This window comes from Lipotes vexillifer, unplaced genomic scaffold, assembly GCF_000442215.2.
Source record: "Lipotes vexillifer unplaced genomic scaffold, Lipotes_vexillifer_v1.1 scaffold865, whole genome shotgun sequence".
Taxonomy (NCBI): domain Eukaryota; kingdom Metazoa; phylum Chordata; class Mammalia; order Artiodactyla; family Lipotidae; genus Lipotes; species Lipotes vexillifer.
Genome location: NW_006795130.1, coordinates 1,496,739 through 1,521,288, shown reverse-complemented (window position 1 = coordinate 1,521,288; position 24,550 = coordinate 1,496,739). Strand labels below are relative to the sequence as shown.

The following is a 24,550-nucleotide window of genomic DNA, read 5'->3' as shown; positions in this document are numbered from 1 at the left end:
AGGGGCGGGAGCTGCGTCTCTGCGCCCCACCCGTTTCTCCCTGGGCCAGGAGAGAGAGAGACAGTCTTTCAGAAGCGCACGCTGCACTAGCTCAGTGTAGAAGGGGTAACGCTCAGCTGACTCCCTCCTAGACTGGGGATTGACTCTGCAGGGTGTGCGAAACTCTCCGAAGGGAGTTGGAGAGAAGTACTTGACCCGGGGTGCGCGGTAGCGCGCCCAGTCGCGCCCAGTCGCGCCGAGCCCCGCGCAGGCACGCGCCTGAAGCCCCGCCCCGCCCGTGACGAGCGCGCGCGGGGCCTCTGCCCCATCCCTCGCCCACGCGTTCCCCTCCACGCTGCCTCCGCCGTTCCCCGCCCCCTCGCCTCAGGGGCTGCCCTCGTAGCTGCCTGACTTGAGGTCCGGCAGCTTCTGCTTTTCCTGCCCCTGCCGAGGGACCGAGGGAGCTCACCCCGTGAGCACCGGTGCTCTTGGAACACGTGGCCGCTTCGGAGCAGGTTGGAGTGAGCAGCGGGCGGCGCTGCGGGGACAGGCGCGGTGGGCAGCCCCAGGGGCAGCGGCAGGGTCCTGGCGGAGGGAGGACAGGGTTGCGGCGGGCGGACCGGTGTCTCCTTCACTTCGCCCTCCAGCCGCGGCAGCTGCAGCGGGACGCAGAGCTAGCCGAGCGGCTTCAGCTGCTAGCGGAGCGGCAGCGGTGCCTCCCCCTCCCCCCAGGAGACCACCAGGTACCGCCGCGCCCGCCTCACTCGGACCTTGGGGCCTAGGCCCCGGCGGCCAAGCAGGACGCCTGAGCCGGACTCGGGGTCGGCCCCGACTCCCTAAGATGGCCGCGCTGCCCTGCGGCCCCTCTCCCCTCTGTCTGAGACCCCCTTCTGGCCCCTTGATTCGCCTCTGAGCCCCGCTGACCGCACTTCTTGTCCCTCCCTCAGATCACCTCTCCTCGCGGCCTCGCCATGGCGACCTCCGGACAGACCTGCCTGCGGCGTAAGTAGAGCGATCTCTGCGGGATGGGGCGGCGGTGTCTGGGCAGCCGAAGCCTCCCGACCAGAAAACCGCAGCTTCTTTCCCCCTCTGTCTCCAAGGGCTTGGAAGTTCGCCCCTTTCGGTAGCCACTCTACCGTCTGACTTCCCTGGCTTTGCGGAGGAGGGGCTGGGTTGTTGGATTTCGGATAGGGGGACTGACTAGGCCTGGGGAGCTGGTCTGTGGACGCATTCACGTTCAGCTTTGACGAACTGAGAAGCAGAAAGTTATTAATTATCGGGTTCAGCTTTTGCAGGATTGGATCGGTCACGTTTTTAGAGGAAGTAGTAACCCCCCGTGTGAGGGCGCAAGGTCATTCATTACATGTGCTCTTAAGGGCGTGGACGTGCTATGTAGGATGAATGAGCTGGTGTAAAGACCTCAAATTGCTTGCCCTTAAGCCTCACAGCGTGGGCCGAGGACTTGAGTGTCATACTAGTATGTTTAAAGTGCATTTGATATTTAGTTGATGTAGGCGCTTGAGTGAAACATAAATGGCTGTATTTTTTTTTTATGTTTCAATATTTAAGTTTCATTAGTATGACTTATCTTTCTTTTTCTACTTCGGAATATTGGTTTTGATCTCCGTGAGGATACTAAAGGTTGAATAGGGGGGAGAGGGACTTGTCTTAGTTTTAAATCTTATCTCATTTGGTTAAATCAGCACATTCTAGTGAATTTTGGCAGGTATATCTGTATGTACAGATATATACGTGTGTATGTGTTTGATTCTTTGTACTAGTCTCATCCTAGGAAGTGAGGCTACAGGCACTGTGTAAATTTAGGAATAGAAAGTATTTTTATATATTTTGGAGGGAATTTCCCAAGTTTGTATAAACACTTAACTGTGATTATCTATTTTAGAAATAAGCCTTTGGTGCTGATACCTCCTTCATGGATCATACTAGACTACAGTGTTATTGTAGATTCTAGGGGTATCAAAACTAAGTTGGACTGCTTGGATTTAAAGGTAGCAGTGGGTCATTAGGTAGTTCTTAGACAGACTGTGGGAGAACAGGGACGTTAACACTGGAATGTTTCTTCCCACCAGCAATGTGTATTCCTCCATCATATGCTGACCTTGGCAAAGCTGCCAGAGATATATTCAACAAAGGATTTGGTAAGAACTGTTTTAAAAATTTTAGATCTGAAGTGAAAATGTGTGTTTGGATTGCTTAGTGAATTAGTAATTTCTTCAGATTGTAAATATCTTGCTGCAGTAATTCTTCTGTTAGCTACATTTAAGATAACGTTTCTTTTAAAAGAGTGCTGTAACAATCCACATTTCCCTCCATCCCACATTTCCTCCCTCCATCCCAATTTCCTCCTTTTTTTCATACTTAAGTTCAGGGAATTTATCTTTAAGAAAAAAAAACAATTGTGCTTTCATTTCCTTCGGATATAGTTTAGGCCTTGGTTGACTAGAATTACGATGTTTTACTGTTTTTGCTTTTATGGTGGTGACTCATAAAGGGTTATGGGTTTCTGCAAATAAATTTGGGTTTTGTTAAAGAGTTTGTTCCACACCCCACCCTCCCTATCCTTTAGATTATTTCCCCAGTTGTTCGGATTATTAATTCCAAAGCGAGGTATGCCTTTGAGATAAATGTTCTAAATGCCTGTATCATAATAAACTATTGACTATTCTGATCTTTAAGTTGAATTGATTTTCTGATCTGATGTTTAGGTTTGAAAAGCATGTTTTAATAAATGTTTTGTTAAGATGATTTGGAAGCTGCTTTTGAGGGTGGGTGCCAAATACACACCAGCATACTAGGAAAGCTTCATAGAGATGTTCTGTCCTTTACATGTTAGTTTACATAGAATAATTTAATTTGTTTTCATTTAAATATTGTATATCAACACACATTTTTATCCCCCTCTGAATATGTGAAATCTTTCTGGTTTCTGTTTTTTTAAATGTAGAGTCAGCTGTTGGTATGCATCTTTTATACTAAAAGATCATTTTGTTCTTTTTTGCTCTCTACTTGAAGGTTTTGGGTTGGTGAAACTGGATGTGAAAACAAAGTCATGCAGTGGCGTGGTGAGTGTTAGGTATTTGATAAGTTTTGATGAGCCTTTATACAATTTTTCAACCCGTAAGATAGTCATAACTGAAAGATGTCTACCCGTTTTATCTTAAAGAAGGGGCAAAAGATAAGGGAATTTTATCTTGATTATTTTGGCTTTGGAAGTGATTTCTGATTTTCATGTGGTCTTTTGCCATATTACTTTGTATGCACAAGGAACTCAGGAAAGACACTGGTCATGTGGGATTCTGTTTACTCAGTAAGGTTGCAAGCTTAAAGGCAGGGAACATGTTATACTTTTTTGTAACCCCTTCTTTTAATGCCTGTGGAAAACATTAAGAGTTCTGGGCATAAAAATATTCAGTAACTTAATTTGAGTGTACTAATCGTTTATGTAATGGTCATATTCTAGCAGCCTGCCTTGGGGAAGATTTCCACTTGTATTTTGTGAATTTAGAGAGTCCTAAATTTGAGTATTTTTAAAGAGGTTACTATTTTGATATTTGGATGTCTTGATCCTGCCTAACAAACTCCCTCAAAGAGTAAAGTAAAATTTAATTTTGTGTAATTTTTTTCTTCTGAAAGTTTTTGTTTGGGGATTGTTTTGGGGATGGGTATAGTGTGTGCATATTGAATATTATTGGTTATTTTGATAAATTCTTTCTACAGTTGTTAACTCCCTTAGTGCATATAACTGGTATTTATTTAAATTAATCATTTTGTAGTTTCTCAATGCCTAGACTTGGATTTCTTGGGTTTTATATTGGTCGCATCTGTTTTTTGGTTTCTTTGGTCTGAAAGGAAGCCTGAGTATTTAGTGTGGTTGAGTGACTTACTTGCTCAAGGTAACAGGTTACAGAGCAGTGACTTAGTGTTTGTTTTGTGTTCCCTCTCTAACCTATTGCCCCTTATAAACCACTTGCTGTGTATTTGCTGAAACACAAAAGGCCTTGTAAAAGTAGAAGACTCAATTCTTGTGTTTAAAAAGCTTGCTTGCTGGCTGGAGAGACAAAATAAACTTTAAATTAGGGAACAGTCAGAGCACTATCTAGTACTAGATTGTTTGATAAATCAGTATCTTTGTTGGAAAGGAAAGGCTTATTGTGGATAGGAATTTTATAAAATTAAGCTTAAAAACATGAAGGATATATAAGAGCTTGATTAAATATAGTATGTTTTAATATACATTTAATGTATGTAATTCAAAAACATGGTACTGATCTTGTAATATGTCCCTGGCCCCAAATAGTCTCATTTCTCACCTGAACTGCAAAGATGTCTGGGCCACTGCAGAAGGCAGAAGCCTAAATGTCTTGGTGAGGAGTGAGAGGGAGGGTATAAGCTCCACCAGTGGTATCATCTGACCCAATTCTGGTCCCAGATTACAGTGTGGTCTTCTTGGTTTTGTGTCTTGAGGACTCCTTGGCATGTACTTGGCGTGTATATAAGCTGGCTCAGTCTGTGGGCTGATGGGTGGCAGTGGGTGGGGCCTCAAGAATCATTAATCATTGTCACTCAGGACTAAAAATAGCTATTCGTACACATTTGCATTTCAAGTATCTGTTAGAACAGGCTCCATATATATTATATTGTTTTAGTAATGCATTCCTGTTGTGTAGAGCATGTGAAAATGTGCAAAGCTTTCAAAGTCTTCGTCCAGTTTAATCCTCCAGAAGTAGGTTTTGTTATTACAGTTGAGGTAACTGAGACCCAGGAAAGTGTCTTCTTCAGTGTTACTCATTTAGTAAATGCCAGCCAGAACTGGATGTCAGGACTCCTAATTTCATATCCAGTGTTCTTCCCTAACACAATTTGGTGCTTTTTAGTATGGGCATGAGTGCCAAGCTTTGACTTGAAATTTCTGTTACTGAAAGCATCTAATTTCAGGAGATTGTATATAAGACCTAAAGAATTGAGTCTGTTTCACGGCAGAGCGATAGTTACACAAATGATCTGTTTTCTAAGTAAAGGATGATTGGCCTTTTCTCCTTTTGATAGAGTTTTTGGTATTTCCTCATTCTGCAGGTATCACAATTTCAGGTCGAAGGCTTTTCTTTATTAGTTCAGATCAGCCATCTTTAAACTTGGCTTTCCAATGGCCTTAAGAGTATAACCATCATTAAGAGTCAGATCAGAACCCTCAAAGGGCATTTTTAACATTTTATTTTGGAAGATTTCAGTTGCTTGCCTGTATACCAAGCTCTGAAAGGTTAGATTTCTGGATTATCTGTAGCAGATTTTGAATTTCAGATAAGCCCTCTCCATATTATGCCTTCCTTTTCAGTTGGTGTGCAATTAGGGATTGGCAAGTTATTTATATTTGCTACAAACATAAGATTATATAGTACACTTCAAATTGATCACTGCATAGGTTGTTTTTTCTACTAATATCATCTGTTGTACAGAGTATAGTTTATATTATGCATGATATAAACCAGTTATAGAGTAAATCTCCTATAATTTCCCTCCCCGTTTTTTTTTTTAATGAGAATGTAAAGATGGTTGGAAAGGCATTAAACCTGATGAAGACTCTTTATGTCAGAAACAGAATATTGAGGTTACCAAAGAATTAAAAAAAAAAAAAATCTTTTGTTTGTGGCATAGATTCTTACAGTGGGGTGCTTTCCTTTTAAGGATTTTCAGGAACCATTTCATAGTAAATTGTGTATAAACTCAGATTTTAATGAAGGGGGTCTGTGATTAGCCATACTGACCTTTTTAGTGTCTCATTCAATATCAGGCAGATTGGAAGCAGTACTAAAACATCCATCCTCCCCCACTGATTTTTTTTGAATCCCAAATAAAATCACCTTAGCAGAAGTTTCCTTAAAAGTTGTATAGTTTGTTGTTCACTTGAGAATCAGATACAAGTAACTTTTGATCCATTGGTTGGAAATGTCAGCAGTAGTAAGATGTAGTGAGTAACTTACAGGCTAATTTGTCACTCTTGTATATACTCAGTAGCAGAGGGTAGGAGTGTTTGGGAAGCTAGAAAAAAGAGGATTAGTGAAATTATTGTGTTTCAGTGGGGTTTTGTGTGTGTGTGTGTGTGTGTTTGTGTAAATTAGGAAGTGGATTCTTCTAGGCTTACGAGAAAGTTCTTGAAGCTTGTCTTGTCTTCTTAGGAATTCTCAACATCTGGTTCATCTAATACAGACACTGGTAAAGTTACCGGGACCTTGGAGACCAAATATAAATGGTGTGAGTATGGTCTGACTTTCACAGAAAAGTGGAACACTGATAATACTCTGGGAACAGAAATCGCTATTGAAGACCAGGTAACATTTGAAAATGTGCTTTAGTATTAATTATTTTATTTTTGTATTTCAAAAAAGAAATAAAGCTGAAAACAAATCCTTTTTCTCTCGAAATAGATTTGTCAAGGTTTGAAACTGACATTTGATACCACCTTTTCACCAAACACGGGGTAAGCATGGGCATTTTTATCTGCTTTAAATTTAAAAGCATTCTTCTTTGGTATGTTTAAGAAAGGTGCACATTCAGGTGCCTTGTGGTGAATTTCTGTTTCTGCCTTTGGAACATAAGCAGTATGGTTGTTGACTTGCCTTCAAATATTTGCCTCTTATTGTGACACTAACATGTTTTTTATAGGCTTTTGTGACTGATAACCAGTTCTGCAAAGCAGTCTTCCTATGTTGGTGGTGATCCAGTCGCCCCTTGTGCCTGTCTTTTAGCATTGAGCCATATATTTTTTTTACCTCTTATGATTATCTTGCTATCTCTTATACAGGCATACCTTGGAGATATTGCAGGTTTGGTTCCAAACCACTGCAATAAAGTGAATATTGTAAAAAAGCGAGTCATATGGATTTTTTGGTTTCCCAGTGCATATAAAAGTTATGTTTACACTATACTGTTGTCAAGTATGCAGTAGCATTATGTTGGGGGGAAAAAAACAATGTACATACCTTAATTAAAAAATACTTTATTTCTAAAAAATGCCAACGATCATCTGAGCCTTCACCAAGTCGTAGTAGTAACATCAGAAGATCAGTGACCACAGGTCACTGTAACAAATATAATAATAATAATAAAGTTTGAAATATTATGAGAACTACCAAAATGTGACAACAGCAACACAAAGTGAACAAATGCTGTTGGAAAAAAAACACCCAAACAGATTTGCTTGGTTCAGGATTGCTGCAAACCCTCAATTGCTACAAACCCTGCTACAAACAGGTGCGGGGGGAGGGAAACACAGTAAAGTGAACTGCAGTAAAACAATGAAGTGTGCCTGTACTCCCCAGTTACAGTGAGGTTCATTTAAATCTGTTTTGTGCCCTCTATGCAGAAGTTATGTCTGTAAATCTTTCCCACTGACATCTGTTTTAAGACAGTTTGTTCTTTTTCCAGAAAGAAAAGTGGTAAAATCAAGTCTTCTTACAAGAGGGAATGTATAAACCTTGGTTGTGATGTTGACTTTGATTTTGCTAGACCTGCAATCCACGGTTCAGCAGTCTTTGGTTATGAGGGCTGGCTTGCTGGGTACCAGATGACCTTTGACAGTGCCAAATCAAAGCTGACAAGAAATAACTTTGCAGTGGGCTACAGGACTGGGGACTTCCAGCTACACACTAATGTGTGAGTATTTCTTTTGTGGGATATTATGATGTAGGACCTCAAAGTGGTATTGATGTCTCCTGTCATCTCCTGTGAATCTAAGTACAACCTAAAGGAGTTCTCTTAACATAAAAAGATCATCCTTGGGCATTTCTAGAATGCCCTTCAGAAGTGTACAATAAAAACCATTAGTCTGAGTTTTGGTGCTGAGAGAGTAAATGTTCATTTCACATGAGGCTTGATGTGCTTTGGATTTTTAGAAGAGGCTAAGATGGGAGTTGCTTGGTGGTCTAGTGGTTAGGATTTGGAGCTTTCACTGCCGTGGCCTGTGTTCAGTCCCCGGTCAGAGAACTGAGATTCCACAAGCTGCATGGTATGGCCAAAAAAAAAAAAAGGCTAAGACATTGCCAAACTCTATGTGCATTCATTTGACTTCATTGTCTGATGTGTGAGGTGCTCATTTGATAGGATTACCTAAAATGTATAGAGTTTTTACCTAACCCAAATTAAATGTATATGTAGAAAGGACTTAAAAAGAATTTTTTCCCTTATAAAAATGATGCATTGGTATATAACAGAAGTACAAAGAAGAAAACAAAAATGTTTCATAATCCCACCGTCTAGACGTATAATTTTTGTTAATTGTTAATGCTTTGGTGTTTCATCTTTTTATATGTGTGTATATAAAATACATACCAAAAAGGCTGTTTTATAACCTCCCCCACCTTAATACATTTTGATCATTTTCCTATAGCATTATGTATTCTTAGTGATGGTTAGTGGGTGCATGATAATTTGGATAGATATACCATGATTGATTTGACCAATCCCTGTTTTTGGACATAAGTTGGGAAAAGTCCTTTGATGACATTAAAAAATTTTTTTTTATTTATTTAGTTTTGGCTGTGTTGGGTCTTCGTTGCTGTGCGCGGGCTTTCTCTAATTGCGGTGAGCGGGGGCTGCTCTTCATTTCAGCGCGCGAGCTTCTCATCGCGGTGGCTTCTCATTTTGCGGCGCACAGGCTCTAGGTGTGTGGGCTCTAGAGCGCAGGCTCAGTAGTTGTGGCGTATGGGCTTGGTTGCTCCGCAGCATGTGGGGTCTTCCTGGACCAGGGCTCGAACCCATGTCCCTTGCATTGGCAGATGGATTCTTAACCACTGTGCCACCAGGGAAGCCCCAAAAAGACCTTTTAAAACTAAAGTTTTTAGTGGAACACTAGAGACCCATGTAAGCAATTGCTTTTATTTAAATGTAATGCTACAGTATCAGCCTTGTGCCTTAGACATTATTACATTGTCTAGTCTAGGTTGACTAATTTAAAATATCTTATAGAAATGATGGGACAGAATTTGGAGGATCAATTTATCAGAAAGTATGTGAAGACCTTGACACTTCAGTAAACCTTGCTTGGACATCAGGAACCAACTGTACTCGCTTTGGCATTGCAGCTAAATATCAGTTGGATCCCACTGCTTCCATTTCTGTGAGTATTGCTGTGGGCTTAGAATGGGATTTTGGTTGGGGGACTTAATCTTTGGGTATAATGGATTGTGTTGAAAATTTGAACTGTGGTTCACACAATTCCCAGTTTACACACAGATTGGGACTAGAACTAAGGAATGCTGCTTTTTTTGGTTGAGACAGAGATGTTTGCTATCCAGGCCATAGGAGTTTGTTTAAATTAACTTCAAAAGCTGCTGAAGTAGTGTAGATAATAACTGTGAGGGCCAAGCCTGTCCAAGCCCAGGGAAGCCATTGTTTTGGGCCCTGGGCAGTTCTCATTCTGGTTGGAAGGTAATAGTACTTTGTTACTTTGTGTTTGTCTTTAATGGTTTACAAAATATCTTCAGATTTGATCTGAGCAGCCAGTGGTACACATGCTGTTTTGCAAGTGAAGAAACCAAATCTTGGAGAGAGGAATGACTTAGACCACAGCTAGGGAAGGAAGGAAAGAGAGGTAGGGCCAGGACTGGACTTGCATGTCTTTTGATTTCCCTTCTCTCTAGGGTGACTAGGTAGCTCATCCTGCTTTGCCTGGGACTATCCCAACTTTAGCACTGAAAGTCCTGCATCCCAGGAACTCCCTCCCCTCTATCGTGGGTTGGTTGGGTTGCATGGCCACCCTAGTCCTGTCCTTATACTCTTTCTGCTATTTCTTCCTTCAGTCATAGTGGATTGTGGTAGGAGGGAGTACAGTGTCTAAGGGTATAGAGCGCTGGCTCCAGTTTCAGGCAGATAAGCAGCTCTTCATGTGTGTTAGTTGCTTACAGGTCAGGCACTGTATGTACTAGAATGAAAGAGTTAAACCTTCCGTGAGAGTTATTTCTGTTACATAAAGTCATCTTCATTCCTGAGGATGATATGTTTTGATAATTTAGGCAGTTAAGTTTTAGCCCCATTCTTGTTTTAGCTTAGCAGAGTTGTAATGAGAGAGAATGAGAAACACCCGGAATGCTTTTCCTATTGGCAAGGCAGTGATTCATTTATTTTTCCCTTCTCTATTTCTGACTACACTGTAGCAGTAAAATCCTCAGGATTCACACAGCACACTGTGCTGTGGTAGCTACATTGCTATTCTCTTCAAATATATGTCTATGGCACCATCACAGGTTTAATGCCAGCAGAAGATGCAGCTCTCTCACAGTCTAAAATGGGAAGGCAGCTTGGGACCTGTGTGCCACTGACTTCTAGGGATTAGTTTGGAAAACTATTGAATATTTAGCATGGTCCATCTAAGTAGTGCTGCTGTTACCCTAATCAAGCATCACCCCTGAAGCACTGCATAATGCTCCATTAGTTTCATGGTTGACTCCTAAAATAGTAGGAGCTATTTTATTGTTTGGGGCTCTTAATTTGTTTGGCAAAAGATGGTTACTAGTGGGGCATTTCTTCCTTAGACAAATAACTCACATGGTCATTGGTGGCTCATGAAGACTTGGCTGTAGTGCCAAGTGAATACAAGTTTTGTTTCTGTGACTTTTGCCTGTATTGTTGGATCATTTCTCTCTCAATTGGGCTGTTTTGATATACATTACAAAAGAGTGTAGACATCAAATCACTACCAAGTGTGTTTTTTTTGTTTTTTTTTTTTTTTGCGGTACGCGGGCCTCTCACTGTTTTGGCCTCTCCCGTTGCGGAGCACAGGCTCTGGACGCGGAGGCTCAGCAGCCATGGCTCACGGGCCCAGCTGCTGCGCGGCATGTGGGATCTTCCTGGACCGGGGCACGATCCCATTTCCCCCGCATCGGCAGGCAGACTCTCAACCACTGCGCCACCAGGGAAGCCCCCAAGTCTGTTTTGATCCCAGAGGCTGTTTGTTACCTTTTTATTACCATAGCACTCAAAATGCTGAAGAGCAAAGTTATCTGACTAGGCAACCTAGACCATGGAGAGCAGGGTGAGATGCCCCCATTTACAGCCTTAGGCCTCTGGTATGGCTTAAGTGATGTCAGTAGTGGGAGAGAATGGAGCTTGAAGCTTCTCCTAACCATGTCTTGCTCTCCAGGATTCCTTCCAGCTCTTGAAAGTCTGTGACTAAAATCCTAAAATAGTAGAATTGTACAAGGAGGGAAGGGGTCTGGATTGGTAAATGCCCCTTTGGAACGCCTTCTTAAGCACAGTCTAGTTATATACAGCCAAGACTCAAGGGCATTAATGAGAGGTGTGAGAAAGTGAGGTGAAGGTGTTGTAGTCAGTCTCTTTCTTCAGAGGAAGTGCTTGTCATTTGGAGATTTAGAACATGCATGGTTTAGATTCTTTAGGAATACCCCTGAAAGTAGTGTCGTAGTCACAAATTTAAACTATACATACACATGCCATACTTTGAGGGTGGTGTGTGTGTCAATGTCATGTAGTTAGCCTGGTGAACTCCATTACGCACATTCTGGTATGGTTTTATGTGCTAGATTAGACTCAACAAGGACAGTTTTAATGAGAGTGCTTAGGCTTTTGTGCTATATGGACAGTTTGGGGTCTGTGGACACATCCCAAAAGATTGCAAGAGTTTTGTGTCCTGCTGACAATTCGAATTTAGTGGATGAGGATTAAGTGGCACCTAGTTTTTGCTTAGCTTAATACAGTATTAAATTTTATTAACTCTTGTGGAAAAGTGTGTCATAATTGTATGATAGGGAAACACCCAGGGGCTTTGTCTCTCCATTCAAAAATTTGTCTTATGTTTGTTTTTATCTTAGGCAAAGGTCAACAATTCTAGTTTAATTGGAGTGGGCTACACTCAGACTCTGAGGCCTGGTAAGTATTAAGGATTGTTTTGATAGTGGTTTCAAAATTAGTTTCATTTCTCAGCTTCTTTTTATTTATTTATTTTTTAAGTGGAAACTTTTGAGTTTATGCTTCAAAAGGCAGTATTAAGAGGATGAAAAGACATACCATAGACTGAGAAAAATGTTTGCAAATCATACAAAGGACTTGTACCCATAACATGTAAAGAAAGAACTCTTACAACTCATTAATAAATATGACAAACAACCCAATCAAAAAATGGCAAAAGACTTGCAAATATATTTATATGAAGACATACAAATAGCTAATTAGCACAGGAAAAGGTGCTCAGTGTCATTAGTCATTAAGTAAGTGTAAATTAAAACCACAATGAAATACCACTTCTACCCACTAGAATGGATATAATAAATCAGTAGAAAATAGCAAGTGTAGATGAAGATAAGGAGAAGTTAGAGCCCTCATACAGTGCTGGCATGCACATAAAATATTACAGCCACTTTGGAAAACAGACTGTTAGATTTTTTTTTAAGATCTTTCTTGGAGTATAATTTCTTCATAATACCATGTTAGTTTCTGTTGTACAACAAAGCAAATCAGCCATATGCATACGTATATCCCCATATCCCCTCCCTCTTGAGCCTCCCTTCCATCCTTCCTATCCCACCCCTCTAGGTCATTGCAAAGCACCGAGCTGATCTCCCTGTGCTATGCTGCTGCTTCCCACCAGCCAACTGTTTTACATTTGGTAGTGTACATATGTTGAAACTTCTCTCACTTCGTCCCAGCTTTGCCCTCCCACCCCATATCATCAGTTCCATTCTCTTAATGTCTACCTCTTTATTCCTGCCTTGCAACCAGGTTCATCAGTACCATTTTTTCTTTTTTTTTTAAGATTCCGTATGTATGCTTTAGCATATGGTGGTTTTCTCTTTCTGACTTACTTCACTCTGTATGACAGACTCTAGGTCCATCCACCACACTGCAAGTAACTCAATTTCGTTTCTTTTTATGACTGAGTAATATTCCATTGTATATATGTGCCACATCTTCTTCATCCATTCATCTGTCGATGGACTTCTAGGTTGGTTCTGTGTCCTGCCTATTGTAAATGGTGCTTGCAGTGAACATTGGGGTTCATGTGTCTGGTTTTCTCAGGGTATACGCCCAGTAGTGGGATTGCTGGGTCATATGGTAGTTCTATTTTTAGTTTTTTAAGGAACCTCCATACTGTCCTCCATAGTGGTTGTATCAATTTACATTCCCACCAGCAGTGCAAGAGGGTTCCCTTTTCACCACACCCTTTCCAGCATTGATTGTTTCTAGCTTTTGATAATGGCCATTCTGACCAGTGTGAGGTGATACCTCATTGCAGTTTTGATTTGCATTTCTCTAATAATTAGTGGTGTTGAGCATCTTTTCATGTGCCTCTTGGCCATCTGTATGTCTTCCTTGGTGAAATGTCTATTTAGGTCTTCTGCTCATTTTTTTTTTTTTTTTGTGCCGTACGTGGGCCTCTCACTGCTGTGGCCTCTCCCATTACGGAGCACAGGCTCAGCGGCCATGGCTCACGGGCCCGGCCACTCCGCAGCATGTGGGGTCTTCCCGGACCGGGGCACGAACACATGTCCCCTGCATCGGCAGGTGGACTCTCAACCACTGTGCCACCAGTGAAGCCCTCTTCTGCTCATTTTTTAACTGGATTGTTTGTTTTTTTGATATTAAGCTCCATGAGCTGTTTGTATATTTTGAGGTTAATCCTTTGTTGTTTCAATTGCAGATATTTTCTCCCATTCTGAGGGTTGTCTTTTTGTCTTGTTTATGGTTTCCTTTGCTGTGCAAAAAGTTTAATTAAGTCCCATTTGTTTCTTTTTGTTTTTATTTCTGTTACTCTAGGAGGTGGGTCAAAAAAGATCTTGCTGTGATTTATGTCAAAGAGTGTTTTTCCTCTAAAAGTTTTATAGTGTCTGGTCTTACATTCAAGTCTTTAATCCATTTGGAGTTTATTTTTGTGTATGGTATTAGGTGGTGTTATAACTTCATTCTTTTACATGTAGCTGGTCCAGTTTTCCCAGCCCCACTTATTGAAGAGGCTGTCTTTTCTCCACTATATGTTCTTGCCTCCTTTGTCGTAAATTAGGTGTCAATATGTGCATGGGTTTATCTTTGGGCATTCTATCCTGTACCATTGATCTATATTTCTGTTTTTGTGCCAGTACCATACTGTCTTGATTACTGTAGCTTTGTGGTATAGTTTGAAGTCAGGGAGTCTGATTCCTCCAACTCGTTTTTCTTTCTCAAGATTCAGCTTCTTCTTTTGCAAACCTTTCAAGCATACAGAAGAATTGACAGAAAGTACAGTGAACACGTTTACCTTTTGCCACAGTTTTTTATTCCTTTCCTTTTTTTTTTTTTATGCTGGGCTGTTTGGAAGTTGCAGCTATCATGACATTTCCCTAAATGCTTCAGCATGCATCTCCTCAGAATAAGAACATTCTCCTGCATAACCACAATACTGTTACCACACCTGAGAAAGTTAACAGTGATTCCATATTATTACTTAATATCCATTATCTATTTACTTTCCTCACTTGTACCTGAAATGTCTTGTAGTAATTTTTATTTCTCCAATCATAGTTCACTCATTGCTTTGGTTGTTTGGTCTCTGTAGTCTCATTTACTTTACATAGTATTTTGAGCCTTGCTGTGTTTTCTGGAGCAGTATTCTCAAATACCAGTGTGTGCATGAATCACCTTGGGAATCTTATTAAAATACATAGGCCTGGGGCGAGGGGTTCTGACTTTCTAACAAGCTCTTAGGTGATGCCAGTGTTGCTGGTTCTTGAACCACCAGTTGAAGAGCAAGGTTCTAAAGCACTTGGAACTTTTTCCCCAGACTTTGACTGTTTTGAAACCTAAAGAAAAGAATGGTACCACGAACACTCATACCTTCCCCACGTTGACCAATTACTAACATTTATTTTGTTTGTTTTATCTCTCCATGTCTCTATACATAATCCTTCTTTTCTTTTTTCCCCACATATCCTTATGAATTATTTAAATATGTTTTCCAAACACATAGGCACATCAGCCCTAGCATACATATCATGAGTAAGACATTTTTAACTGCATCATTTTAAAGACATCATAACTATAATACTGTTTTCACAGCTAAGGGAATTAACATTTTGAAATAATACTTAATATATAGTATATATTTGGATTTCTGCACTTGTCCCAAAAGTGTCTCTTAATTGTAGCTTTTCCTTTCCAGGATCCAATTATGGTTGTCTTTTAGTCTGGATAGTGTATTGAACATGATTGTATTTTCCAGAGCTGTTTGAGCTTTATTATGAACGTTCTTATGCTCTGGGACTTGATGCCTTCTTTACTGTGGATGTGCAAATGAATTGTCTGGTGTCTCAGATACTCCCCAGCGCCCTCTGGTGGCTGGCACTAGTAGGTCATCTGACAAGCTGAGGAAAAGTGACAGGTTGTGGCGTGACTGCAGACTCCCATGAGGTGTTTCAGGCACATGATAGTTGTCTGCTTTTGTTTACAGGTGTGAAGCTTACACTGTCTGCTCTGGTAGATGGGAAGAGCATTAATGCTGGAGGCCACAAACTTGGGCTTGCCCTGGAGCTGGAGGCTTAATCCAGCTGAAAGAAACCTCTGGGAATGGATATCAGAAGATTTGGCCTTAATATATTTCCAGTGTGACCAGCAGGCTTCCCCCCCACCCCCACCCAAGAAGGTGATCAAAACAAAGGATGATCTAAACAAGAGCTGTATTTTAAATATTTAGGCAGTTACTTGTTAGCTGGTTTCTAGTTGAATTGGTTATCTATCTAGTTACCAATGCTGCAGTCGTGCAGTCACCTATACATTATTTAAATGTATTTAACTGTTAAATGTCCTACCCACCAATAATGAAATAGACCTTTATGAAAACTGTGCAATTGTGTGCATGTTTGTTTTTATGTTTCTTTTAACATTGAATATTGCCATTGAATGAGATGGATCAGTGGATGTTTTAAGATGAGGTTAAAATTTTTTGTTAATTTCAACCATCATTAGAATTACTTTTAGTATCCCAGAACATTACAAGTTATGAATAAAACAAGTATACGTAATTAATGACTCTTAAGTATTTGCAGAGTTAAAAACTTGGCAGCTAGGGTCAAATCTTCCTTGTTTCTAGCTAGTACTTTATTTTTCCAGTGAGCATTTATTTTGCTCTTTTCATGAATCTGTGCCACAGAGTCCTCTGACCCGAGAGTAACTCCATGAGATTTTTAGACTGCAATAAAGTAAGAAGATACATGCCTTCATATCTTCAGTTTGTAAATTTGAAAAATTACATTGGATCATCGTGAACTCCAGGAAGAGTTAGCAAGTGATGAAAAAAGAGAAATGAAGGGATGGTGCTGAAGGTTGTATACACCCACCACAACCCTTTGGGTTATTGCTTTGGAAATGATCCAGGCCCTAGTTAGGTGGGATGGGACGAGGTGTAGGGAAAGGGAGTAAGGCGTAGACAGACAGTGTCAGTACCCAGAGGGTCTGTAGAATGTAAGTGTATGGGCCCCAGTGAGAGGCCGTTACTCGTTTCTTTTCAGGCAGGCACTGAGAAGCTTGGGCCTAAGTTTGTGACGAGAGTGCCTTCAGGCTATGTGGCCATTGGCCTAAATCTGGACTTGAGCTGAATGATAGAAATTAATAGATGATTCTGGTTGGAAAAGTAGGAAAGAGGAATTTTGATGGGAGAAGTGTTAGAAAGATACCATCAAAGGTTAGAGAAGGGTTTTGTTGAACAAATTCTTAATACTAGATCTGTGGTATAGTTTGAAGTCAGAGAGAACAGATAAGAAAATGTAGTACTTACTCATTACCCCAAAAGTGATACATGCTGAAAATTTCCAGGTCAAGAAGAATCTGATGAGAGATTAGCAGCCCAAACAAGCTTTCCATACAGGTGGAATGGGGGGCACAAAGGCCCCTTCTGATCTCACTGTTTGTCCTAAGGGACTGGCTGGAATTGCCTATTGAATAAGACACATAACTTAATGGCAGTAAGTTGGAATTTGAACCAGTTTGTTTGAATCAGGCAGGACCTATTGCTAGGTAAGAAGAAAAACAGGAAAGCGTGTCTGCAAGCTAGGTATGAAAGTGGCTCTTGTGTTTTCAGGATACTTAAGAGTAAAATGGACCTATTCACCCATGTGATTCTTATATACTTTTATAAGTGGGAGAGAGGATAGTTTACAGCTAGGTTCCTGAGGGTTGTCTGAAATGCAAGTATATATCCCAAATACTGTAGGGTTATGAAAGTTGCCAGCTGTGGGTTCATGGGGCTCCTGTGGCCTTGATATGTTAGAAATTAATAGATGATTAATTTATTAATCAGCAGCCTCCAGGTTCAGTTCCACCACCCAGGCCTAACAGATGGTGGCAAAACCTAATTCTAGGCTGATGCCATTACTGCCTGAGGCCTGAGGCAGTGTTGGTGGAAAGGACACTTCATATCTGAGCCTGGTCTTCATTTGTGGTGTGGAGATAAGATCTTCCTATGGATTGTGGAGGTTTAAACCACAGAGTGAAGCACCTGGTTCCCTCTCCACCTTGGCTCATAGGTTTATAGATGTTTGTGTTGGAAAGCTTAACTTTCTCTTCATCTTCCTCTGGGGAACTTGTTAAAAATTGCCTCCTACCTATTGGCCTGTCTGCTTCACACCTCTGGCCAGTGATCCCACTCAGTGTCTCATGTTCTTCAAGGACTTCATGGGGAGGAGAGGATACATACTCCAGTCAACCTTGAGGTCCTCAGGTCTAAGTCAAGTGGCCTGGTCTCAGGTGATGTTGACCAGGCCCTACACTGCAGAGGTGAGGCCAAGCTGACAGTTCTGTGACAACATGGGCAAACGGCCAGCAGAATTGGCATAACCTACAACACTTAACGGAGCAAGGCCCTTTTCCTGCCATCAGATCCCAGATTGGTCTCCACCGGTTCCAGCTGCAGTGAACAGGAACTTCATTCATTTGCCCCTCTTAGGAAGAGGTGTCAGAGACCACAGGGGCTCTACCAGGTTTCCAGCCCTCAGATCCTGTGGAGGCAAATCTCCACAAGGAGCTGGGGTTTCTGACCAACTGCAGGTGGGCAGGTCAGTTAAAACTTTTTTTTTTTTTTTGGCGGTACGCGGGCCTCTCACTGTTGTGGCCTCTCCTGTTGCGGAGCACAGGCTCCGGACGCGCAGGCTCAGCGGCCACGGCTCACAGGCCCAGCCGCTCCGCGGCATGTGGGACCTTCCTGGACCGGGGCACGAACCTGTGTCCCCCGCATTGGCAGGCGGACTCTCAACCACTGCGCCACCAGGGAAGCCCCAATTAAAACTTTTGATATCCTGCTTCCAGTCAGCTGGAAGCTCCTATGGTCAGGCTACAGCCCTGGTGCCAGAGGGTCCTCAGGAGTGTGCCAGGGAGGGGATGAACATCTGTGGCCTCAAGGCTCCCTTTTGTTGAAGATGTAGCCAGTGCGGGGCCTTCACTCCCTACCCCACTTCAGCACATACGGAGGCTCAGAAGATCAAGATCGTCGTGTCCCAAGCCTCACTTTATTGTCAGATTTAAAACTCGGTGTCAATGGCTGGGGGTCCCAGGGCCTCTCCCTTGAGGCCACTCGCTAGGGGCCAGCCCTAGATCTTGAAGGCTAAGGTGAGGCCGTCGCCCAGGGGCAGGAGGCTGATGTGGACCCTGGCATCCCGCAGAATGCGCTCATTCAGGTTTTGCACACACTGGGTCGCCTTGTCCTGCGGTTTAGGCTGCAACACCTCTCCACGCCACAGGACCTGCGGAGGGGCGGGGCATCGTGGGGGTGGGGCCTGGGGGGGTGCATGAGCAGGAGGTGGGGTGAGAGCTGGAGACCCAGGACCTGAGTAGGGGAAAGTGGAAAACCTGGGGACTCAGTTTGAATACCTGGGGGCAGGAGCTTACGTGATTGTACTAGGCGGGGCTCTGGGGCAGGGGGGCGAGGAGGAGCCCAAGGAAAAGACGGACCCAGCTCAAGAGGGTCTTTCTTCTCTTCCGGGGCTGTCCCTTACACTGAGCACAGCGAGGACGCCTCCGGGTCGCAGCAGCTGCAGGCACCGCTCGTAGTAGGCGGTGCAGTTCTCCTTGTCCGCATCCACCACAGCCACGTCGAAGGTGCCGGCCTCGCCCGCTGCCAGGAGCTCATCTTGCGGGGGAGGGAGGGGCAGATGCAGCTGAGTCTGCAGGCCCCAGCGGCCGGAAGACCCCGACCAGGCCGGCCCAGGCGCTGTGACCATTCAGGTACTTGAGGGCCCCTGCCTGCCACTCTGCATGTGGCTGCGTACCGGGTGGTGGTGGGGCTGTCATTGCCCAAGCCCGCCCGTTGGACCGGGTCACTACCTCGCGCCGGGTGGTCCCATTTGGGAAATGGCGCCAAGGCCCTTTCCGCTCCGTTGCTCACCCAGGGTCTCCAGGGCGGGTTTCAACCGAAGTTCGATCTTGTGCTCCTCCTCGGCCTGCGTGCGAGAGGAGCGGGGTCAGAGTCAGCATGTCCTTTCTCCCGGAGCTGAGTGGCCGGGCTCCAGGGGCCCGACGAGGGCCTCAGGTGTGTGGGGCACTCACCTGCCTCCACAGGGGACGTCCCAGCTCCGGGGGCCCTGCGTCCACCTCGCAAGTCACCACGCGCCCGGCCGGGGGCAGCGCTAGGGCCAACGCTAGGGCCGAGTAGCCTGTGAAAGTGCCTGGGGATGTGGACACGGACAGGCTCAGGCCAGAGTGGGGCGACGGCCCAGTGACTCCGGCCCCCAGTGACCCCAGCCGCGTGCCCTACCCAGGTCCAGTGCCTTCTTAGCCTTGATGAGGCGAGCCAGGTTGGCCAAGAGCTGGGCCTGCTCACAGGTCATCATGGAATCCCCCTGCGGCTGCTCCAAGGTCAGCTGCTTGGGGGGAGGAGAGGGTCGCACTAGCGCTGCCAGTCACCCAGCTGAGCCCCAGGTTTAGAGCCCCAGAGGCGTGGCTGTGGGCGTGGCCCAGGGGCGGACCCTCATGGAACGCCCAACCGTGCCCGGCCTGCGCGGACGGGGGCCACCGACCAGCCCAAGGTCACGCAGCCACGTGGGTCCCTCCCGGCCCGAGGTGGGCGCCCGTTCCCGCTTCCGGCCCTGCTGACCAGCCGCAGGCTCCGCAGCGCCGGGTGCTCCCGCATGGAGCGGCTCAGCAGATACTGCCACAGGGGGCTGTCCTCAGGGGGCAGCAGGCGCTTCTCTCGCCGGGATCGCCATGGAGGGAACCGTCTCCCTGCCGGGGAGGGGTGGTGCTGGGTCAGGGCTTGGGGCTCCAGGGCGCCAGGGGTGAGCCTCAGCCGCAGCCAGCCTCGCGGGTTCACGGGCTCTGCTCCTGCGTCCGCCCGCCCGCGGGGCCTCTGCCGAGGGTGCCGAAGGCCCGGCCCTACTCACCCAGGAAGAGGCCGCTGGCGAAGGCAGCGCCCAGCGCGGCCGAGCCCAGGGCCAGCGCGGCGGGCACAGAGAGCCGGGGCACGGGCTGGGTCATGGTTCGGGCAGGAGGCAGCGGCGTCCAGGTCACTTGCGCTAGGGCTACTGGGACCACCCTGGGACCCGCGGGCCCTCGCGGCTCCAACTTGCCCGGGCAGTGCCCTCGGAGCCGCGGCCTCGACCACCATCTGGCGGCCTCATGGCCTTACTGCAAGCACCGCCCAAGTGGGTCAGTCGTCATCTAGTGGCCGCTTTCGGAACTGTGCCGGCGGCTATGCTGCTTCCTCATCTCTACCATTTTTGCTGAGAACCCCCAGGGGCATATGTGGGTGGGCGAGTAGAACGTCGGTATAACAGGATACTGACAGGTACAAATGATAGAAATTAAAGGAACCCTGGGAGGGACCGAGAGGATCAGGGGGGCCTCTTGGGGGAGGTCACCAAGGATGTCAAGTTGAAGGAATGTATGTTTGGGGGAGTTGGGGTTTGGGAGCCCTGGGTCAGATCTGGTTGATGGGGTGCTGAGACAACACCCTAAGTTAGAATCATGCTCTTGGGTGCCAGCTAGGCTTGGGTGTGAGATCTTGGGCCCATCAGTCTCTGAGCCTCAGTTTCCTTTGTGTAAAACTGGGACCACTGTCTTACTATTAATGGCACCAGATCCCATAGCCTGGCACACAGTAGCTGCTCAAGAAGTGGCAGCTGCTGTTATCATAAGTTGAAGATATCTTGGGGAGGAAAGATCAGAGGGCAGGTGAAGTCCCCTTGCAGGGCTGTTCCGCAGGGATGCTATCCAGTGAACAGTGATGGGAACACTAACTGTGTGCCGAATGGGGCGAGGCGAAAGAAGCTGTCCTTGCTTGTGTTAGTGAAGCTGGGCTCAGAGACCACAGGACACAGGGAACTTGTGTGTCCCAGCTTCACAATTTTCTCTTCTGTAAAATGGGGTTCTTAGCAGTCCTGACCTCTTGGGAGATGAAATGAGAAAATCCAGGTGAAGGATTCACACAGGGCCTGGGACTTAGTGGGCTATAGCTGTTACATTTAAAATGAGTCAGATTCCATCAGCCGTTGCTCCACAGCTGTCCCCTGACACCAGCCTTCAGCAACCACACTGGGCAGACTGGAGCCCCACTGGGGGCTTTCTAGGCGAGGCTCAGCCCCAGCAAGGCTCAGGGACAGGCTTATTGGGGGAGGTTGGTGAGGGAGCGGTTTGGCTGAGGCTGAAGACGGGGCGAACTAAAGAAGCCCAGATCTCAGAGCCTGGGACTGACTGGAGCTGCGGGAGCTCTGGGCCCGCGGGAGGCCACGCAGGAGCGTGGACACACAATGAGCTCTTCTGACCCGGGGGAAACCAGAAGTGCTTTCATGGTTCCTCTGCTGAGACCCTTCCACCAGGCCAGGCGGCATTGGGGCACTGGGCTCAGCCGGGGCTGCAAACCGGCGCTCTCTTTCCTGTCTGGGGGTCTGGGTTTGGGCAGGCCCCCAGCTCACACCAGAACCTCCCTCCCCCCACCTGGCTTCAGGCCGGAGCCGGTGGAGGTGGGAGGCGGGCGGGGAGGGGAGGCATGTCACCATATATCCCCCTCAGATTAAAAAACTAATTTGAAAAGATTAATGTATTCCATTCTTGTTACGCTGGCTCTGATACCCCTGGGCCTGCGGCTGCTCTGCCTCCTGATTATTGAATTTTTATGGCCTGGTAATTAATTGCAGATTCCCTGTTTTGTTCTATTTCTTTTTCTCTGACATTTTAATTTCAACAAAAAGCAGTGGTCTCCATGCAGGTTCTCTCTGGAGATCCTAATGGTCTATAAAACAGAATGACTTATAGACGTGGCACCCACTTCAGTTGGTGAGCGATTGTTTGAAACCTTGCTGATCACGCAAAATTTAATTTTTCCACCTCCCTCCCCCGTTCGCTACTCATTTCTTGTCTCTTCCATTACAGCGCCGGTGTCTCAGTTCACAATGACGGGAGCAAAGTGTCGCCTCCGAATCTGTTACAGGGCCTTTTCCTAGAAGACCAGGGGCTGAAGACAAAGTAGGTTTGGGTTCTTTTCCTTGGAGGTGGCCCCAGTGGTGGCGGTGGAAGCTGGGCCTCCCCAGAGGGCCACGTGGATGTGGGCAGCTGTCTCCAGGGGTGCGGGAGGATCATTTCTGCCTCTCTCAATTGCCCTTTTTGCCAAGTGCAGCTGCCCCGTTAGGCACCAAGGCACCTGCTGGTCATGAGGGCAGAGAGGATGGGTGCCCATACATGCTGTTGGGTCGACACCAGGAAGTCAGGGGGTTTGACCCCTGCCAAATTCTTAGCCAGACTGGGTCACTGGAAACAGCTGTTCACAAAAATGGATCTGGTAGAGGCCCCTGAGTTACTAACCTAATGCCCCCAACCCCTACTTCTCCCAGCCCTGCTAACATCACACAGGCTGGGTGCCTTCCCCCAGGACCCCCCCAGGACTGGGCGGGGTAGGGGCAGAAGAGTAAGGTTATGGAGTCAAGTTGGGCCTAAAGGATTAGAATTCAGATATCTTCAGGGGTCAGGCAGGCAGGTGAGGGGAGGCGGTAGGGAGCAGTGGGGACTGTGGTGTTCCAGAACTGATGCCCCATCAGGTGTGGCGGCTCCTCAGCTCCCGCTCATGTGGCCATGTGGGAAGAAGAGCATATTGTGGCTGGAGCTTCTGATTTTTCAAAAGAGGTTGGAAATCTGGCTTTTAATGTGAAATCTCACAATTTAAAACACCTGGGTTAGGCTTTTTTTTTTTTTTACGCTCCATGTCAGCCAAACTGAACACATCTTTGATCTTTGTGTCTGACCTGGCCCATAGGACAACTGTTTCTTCTGATTTGGACCATGTGTCAGAGAAGTTAGGACATAGGAGTGGAGTCTGTCGGGGCCAGAGAGGCCTCACTGGCTGGCTGATCACCCCCAGTCCCCAGTCCCTGCCCCAGGAATCCTCCTCCTACCTTTGGGCCCTTCAGTCCCCTTCCTGTACTTATGGGCTCTTACCCGGCAGCTGTGGTTCTCCCAGAGGTGCCTGTGAGCCTTTGTCCAGGGCTTGCCTTCTTTAGGCCTCCTCTCTCCACAGACAAACTTGCAGCCTGGAGTCTGACCACATCTGGGTGAGGTCTGCCGAGCTTTTCACCTAAGACTTCGGGGGCAATGCTGTGACTCTAGTGGCTCCGGGGGCCGTGGTGGGCCGAGTGGGCTGATGCAGACAGACCGTGAATCAGGAGCTTCTGGGGCCCCTCAGATGAGCGGGGGAGGGTGGGGGCCACGGCCTGCTCCCACCTCCTCTGTGCTGAGATGCTGTGGAGCTGGCGCTGGCAGTGCCCTGGCCTCTCATGCCTCAGTTTCCTCATCTGGACAGGCTGAATGGGAAGTGACAGCATGGGCTCTGGAGTCTGAGGGACTTGGGTTCAAACGCTGGTCCACCACTCACTTTGTGGCTGTGTGAGCTCTGAGTTTCTCAGCTAGAAAAATGGGGATGATCCTTCTGTCTTAGTGTTCTGTGCTGTGTAATGAACCACCACATGCTGAGCGGCTTAAAACAATGCCATTTTTTATCTCGTGGTTCTGTAGGTCAGGAGTCAGGCCAGGCCTGGCTGATCCTCTGCTCAGGGTCTCACCAGGTGGAAGGCACCTCGAATACTTCTGGTGTTTCAGATCACTCTGCCTTCCTTTTCTGCTTTTCAGAGTTCACGTGATTCCAGGGGACCCACCTGCCTAATCCAGGATAATCTCTCCATTTCAAGGTGAGCTGGTTAGTGACCTTAGTTCCATCTGCAAAGTTCCCCTTGCCATCTGAGTTGATGACCGAGAGTAACATTGGTGGTAGAGATCATGAGAGAGTGGTCAAATTCTGCCACAAACTGCAGCCTCTCAGTGTGGTTGTCAGGACGAAGATAACCCTGCCAAGTTCCCGTCCCCCCTCTTTGAGAACCATGCTGTGAGGTTTTTGGTTTGTTTTGATTTTTGGCCGCGCCACGCGGCATGCGAGATCTTAGTTCCCCGACCAGGGATTAAGCCTGGGCCCCCTGCATTGGGAGCGAGGAGTCTTAACCACTGGACCACCAGGGAAGTCACATTAGGTATTTAAATACAGAGGATTCCCTGCTACTGCATAGACAGAATGGGCGGTGGGCATGTTCCTCACAGCCACCCT

At 45.9% G+C, this 24,550-nt stretch overlaps 2 protein-coding genes across 4 annotated transcripts; one reads left to right on the top strand and one right to left on the bottom strand.

Moving 5' to 3' along the window:
* Positions 1 to 319: 319 nt before the first annotated feature.
* On the top strand, positions 320 to 15,997 carry VDAC2 (voltage dependent anion channel 2). 3 transcript variants are annotated; one of them, XM_007467483.1, is made up of 11 exons: positions 320 to 722; positions 927 to 981; positions 1,275 to 1,456; positions 2,070 to 2,138; positions 3,013 to 3,062; positions 6,174 to 6,326; positions 6,423 to 6,475; positions 7,423 to 7,650; positions 8,962 to 9,112; positions 11,823 to 11,880; positions 15,431 to 15,997. In XM_007467483.1, the coding sequence occupies exons 3-11, from the start codon at positions 1,381 to 1,383 to the stop codon at positions 15,520 to 15,522; spliced, it is 930 nt and encodes a 309-aa protein (XP_007467545.1). In that variant the 5' UTR covers positions 320 to 722; positions 927 to 981; positions 1,275 to 1,380; the 3' UTR covers positions 15,523 to 15,997. The 3 variants fall into 3 exon arrangements, with proteins under 3 accessions (XP_007467545.1, XP_007467546.1, XP_007467547.1); XM_007467484.1 differs by lacking the exon at positions 1,275 to 1,456; XM_007467485.1 differs by lacking the exons at positions 320 to 722; positions 927 to 981; positions 1,275 to 1,456 and having other exon boundaries at positions 2,072 to 2,138; positions 3,013 to 3,068; positions 15,431 to 15,522.
* Positions 15,998 to 18,457: 2,460 nt separating this feature from the next.
* On the bottom strand, positions 18,458 to 20,551 carry COMTD1 (catechol-O-methyltransferase domain containing 1). The gene is made up of 7 exons (XM_007467482.1): positions 20,349 to 20,551; positions 20,063 to 20,190; positions 19,724 to 19,829; positions 19,516 to 19,634; positions 19,355 to 19,409; positions 18,966 to 19,099; positions 18,458 to 18,713 (listed from the first exon to the last, which is right to left on the bottom strand). The coding sequence occupies exons 1-7, from the start codon at positions 20,440 to 20,442 to the stop codon at positions 18,561 to 18,563; spliced, it is 789 nt and encodes a 262-aa protein (XP_007467544.1). The 5' UTR covers positions 20,443 to 20,551; the 3' UTR covers positions 18,458 to 18,560.
* Positions 20,552 to 24,550: the final 3,999 nt, after the last annotated feature.

What these genes read in the sequence shown, in the direction of transcription:
- COMTD1 (XM_007467482.1), bottom strand. Translation starts at nt 20,442, where the DNA reads ATGACCCAGCCCGTGCCCCGGCTCTCTGTGCCCGCCGCGCTGGCCCTG. An exon ending in ACCCGCCCTGGAGACCCTGG is followed by an intron (nt 19,100 to 19,354) that starts GTGAGCAACGGA and finishes CTCCCCCGCAAG; the next exon opens with ATGAGCTCCTGGCAGCGGGC. An exon ending in GCGTCCTCGCTGTGCTCAGT is followed by an intron (nt 18,714 to 18,965) that starts GTAAGGGACAGC and finishes GCCCCTCCGCAG; the next exon opens with GTCCTGTGGCGTGGAGAGGT.
- VDAC2 (XM_007467483.1), top strand. Translation starts at nt 1,381, where the DNA reads ATGAGCTGGTGTAAAGACCTCAAATTGCTTGCCCTTAAGCCTCACAGC. An exon ending in AGGACTTGAGTGTCATACTA is followed by an intron (nt 1,457 to 2,069) that starts GTATGTTTAAAG and finishes TCTTCCCACCAG; the next exon opens with CAATGTGTATTCCTCCATCA. An exon ending in TTCCAGCTACACACTAATGT is followed by an intron (nt 7,651 to 8,961) that starts GTGAGTATTTCT and finishes AATATCTTATAG; the next exon opens with AAATGATGGGACAGAATTTG.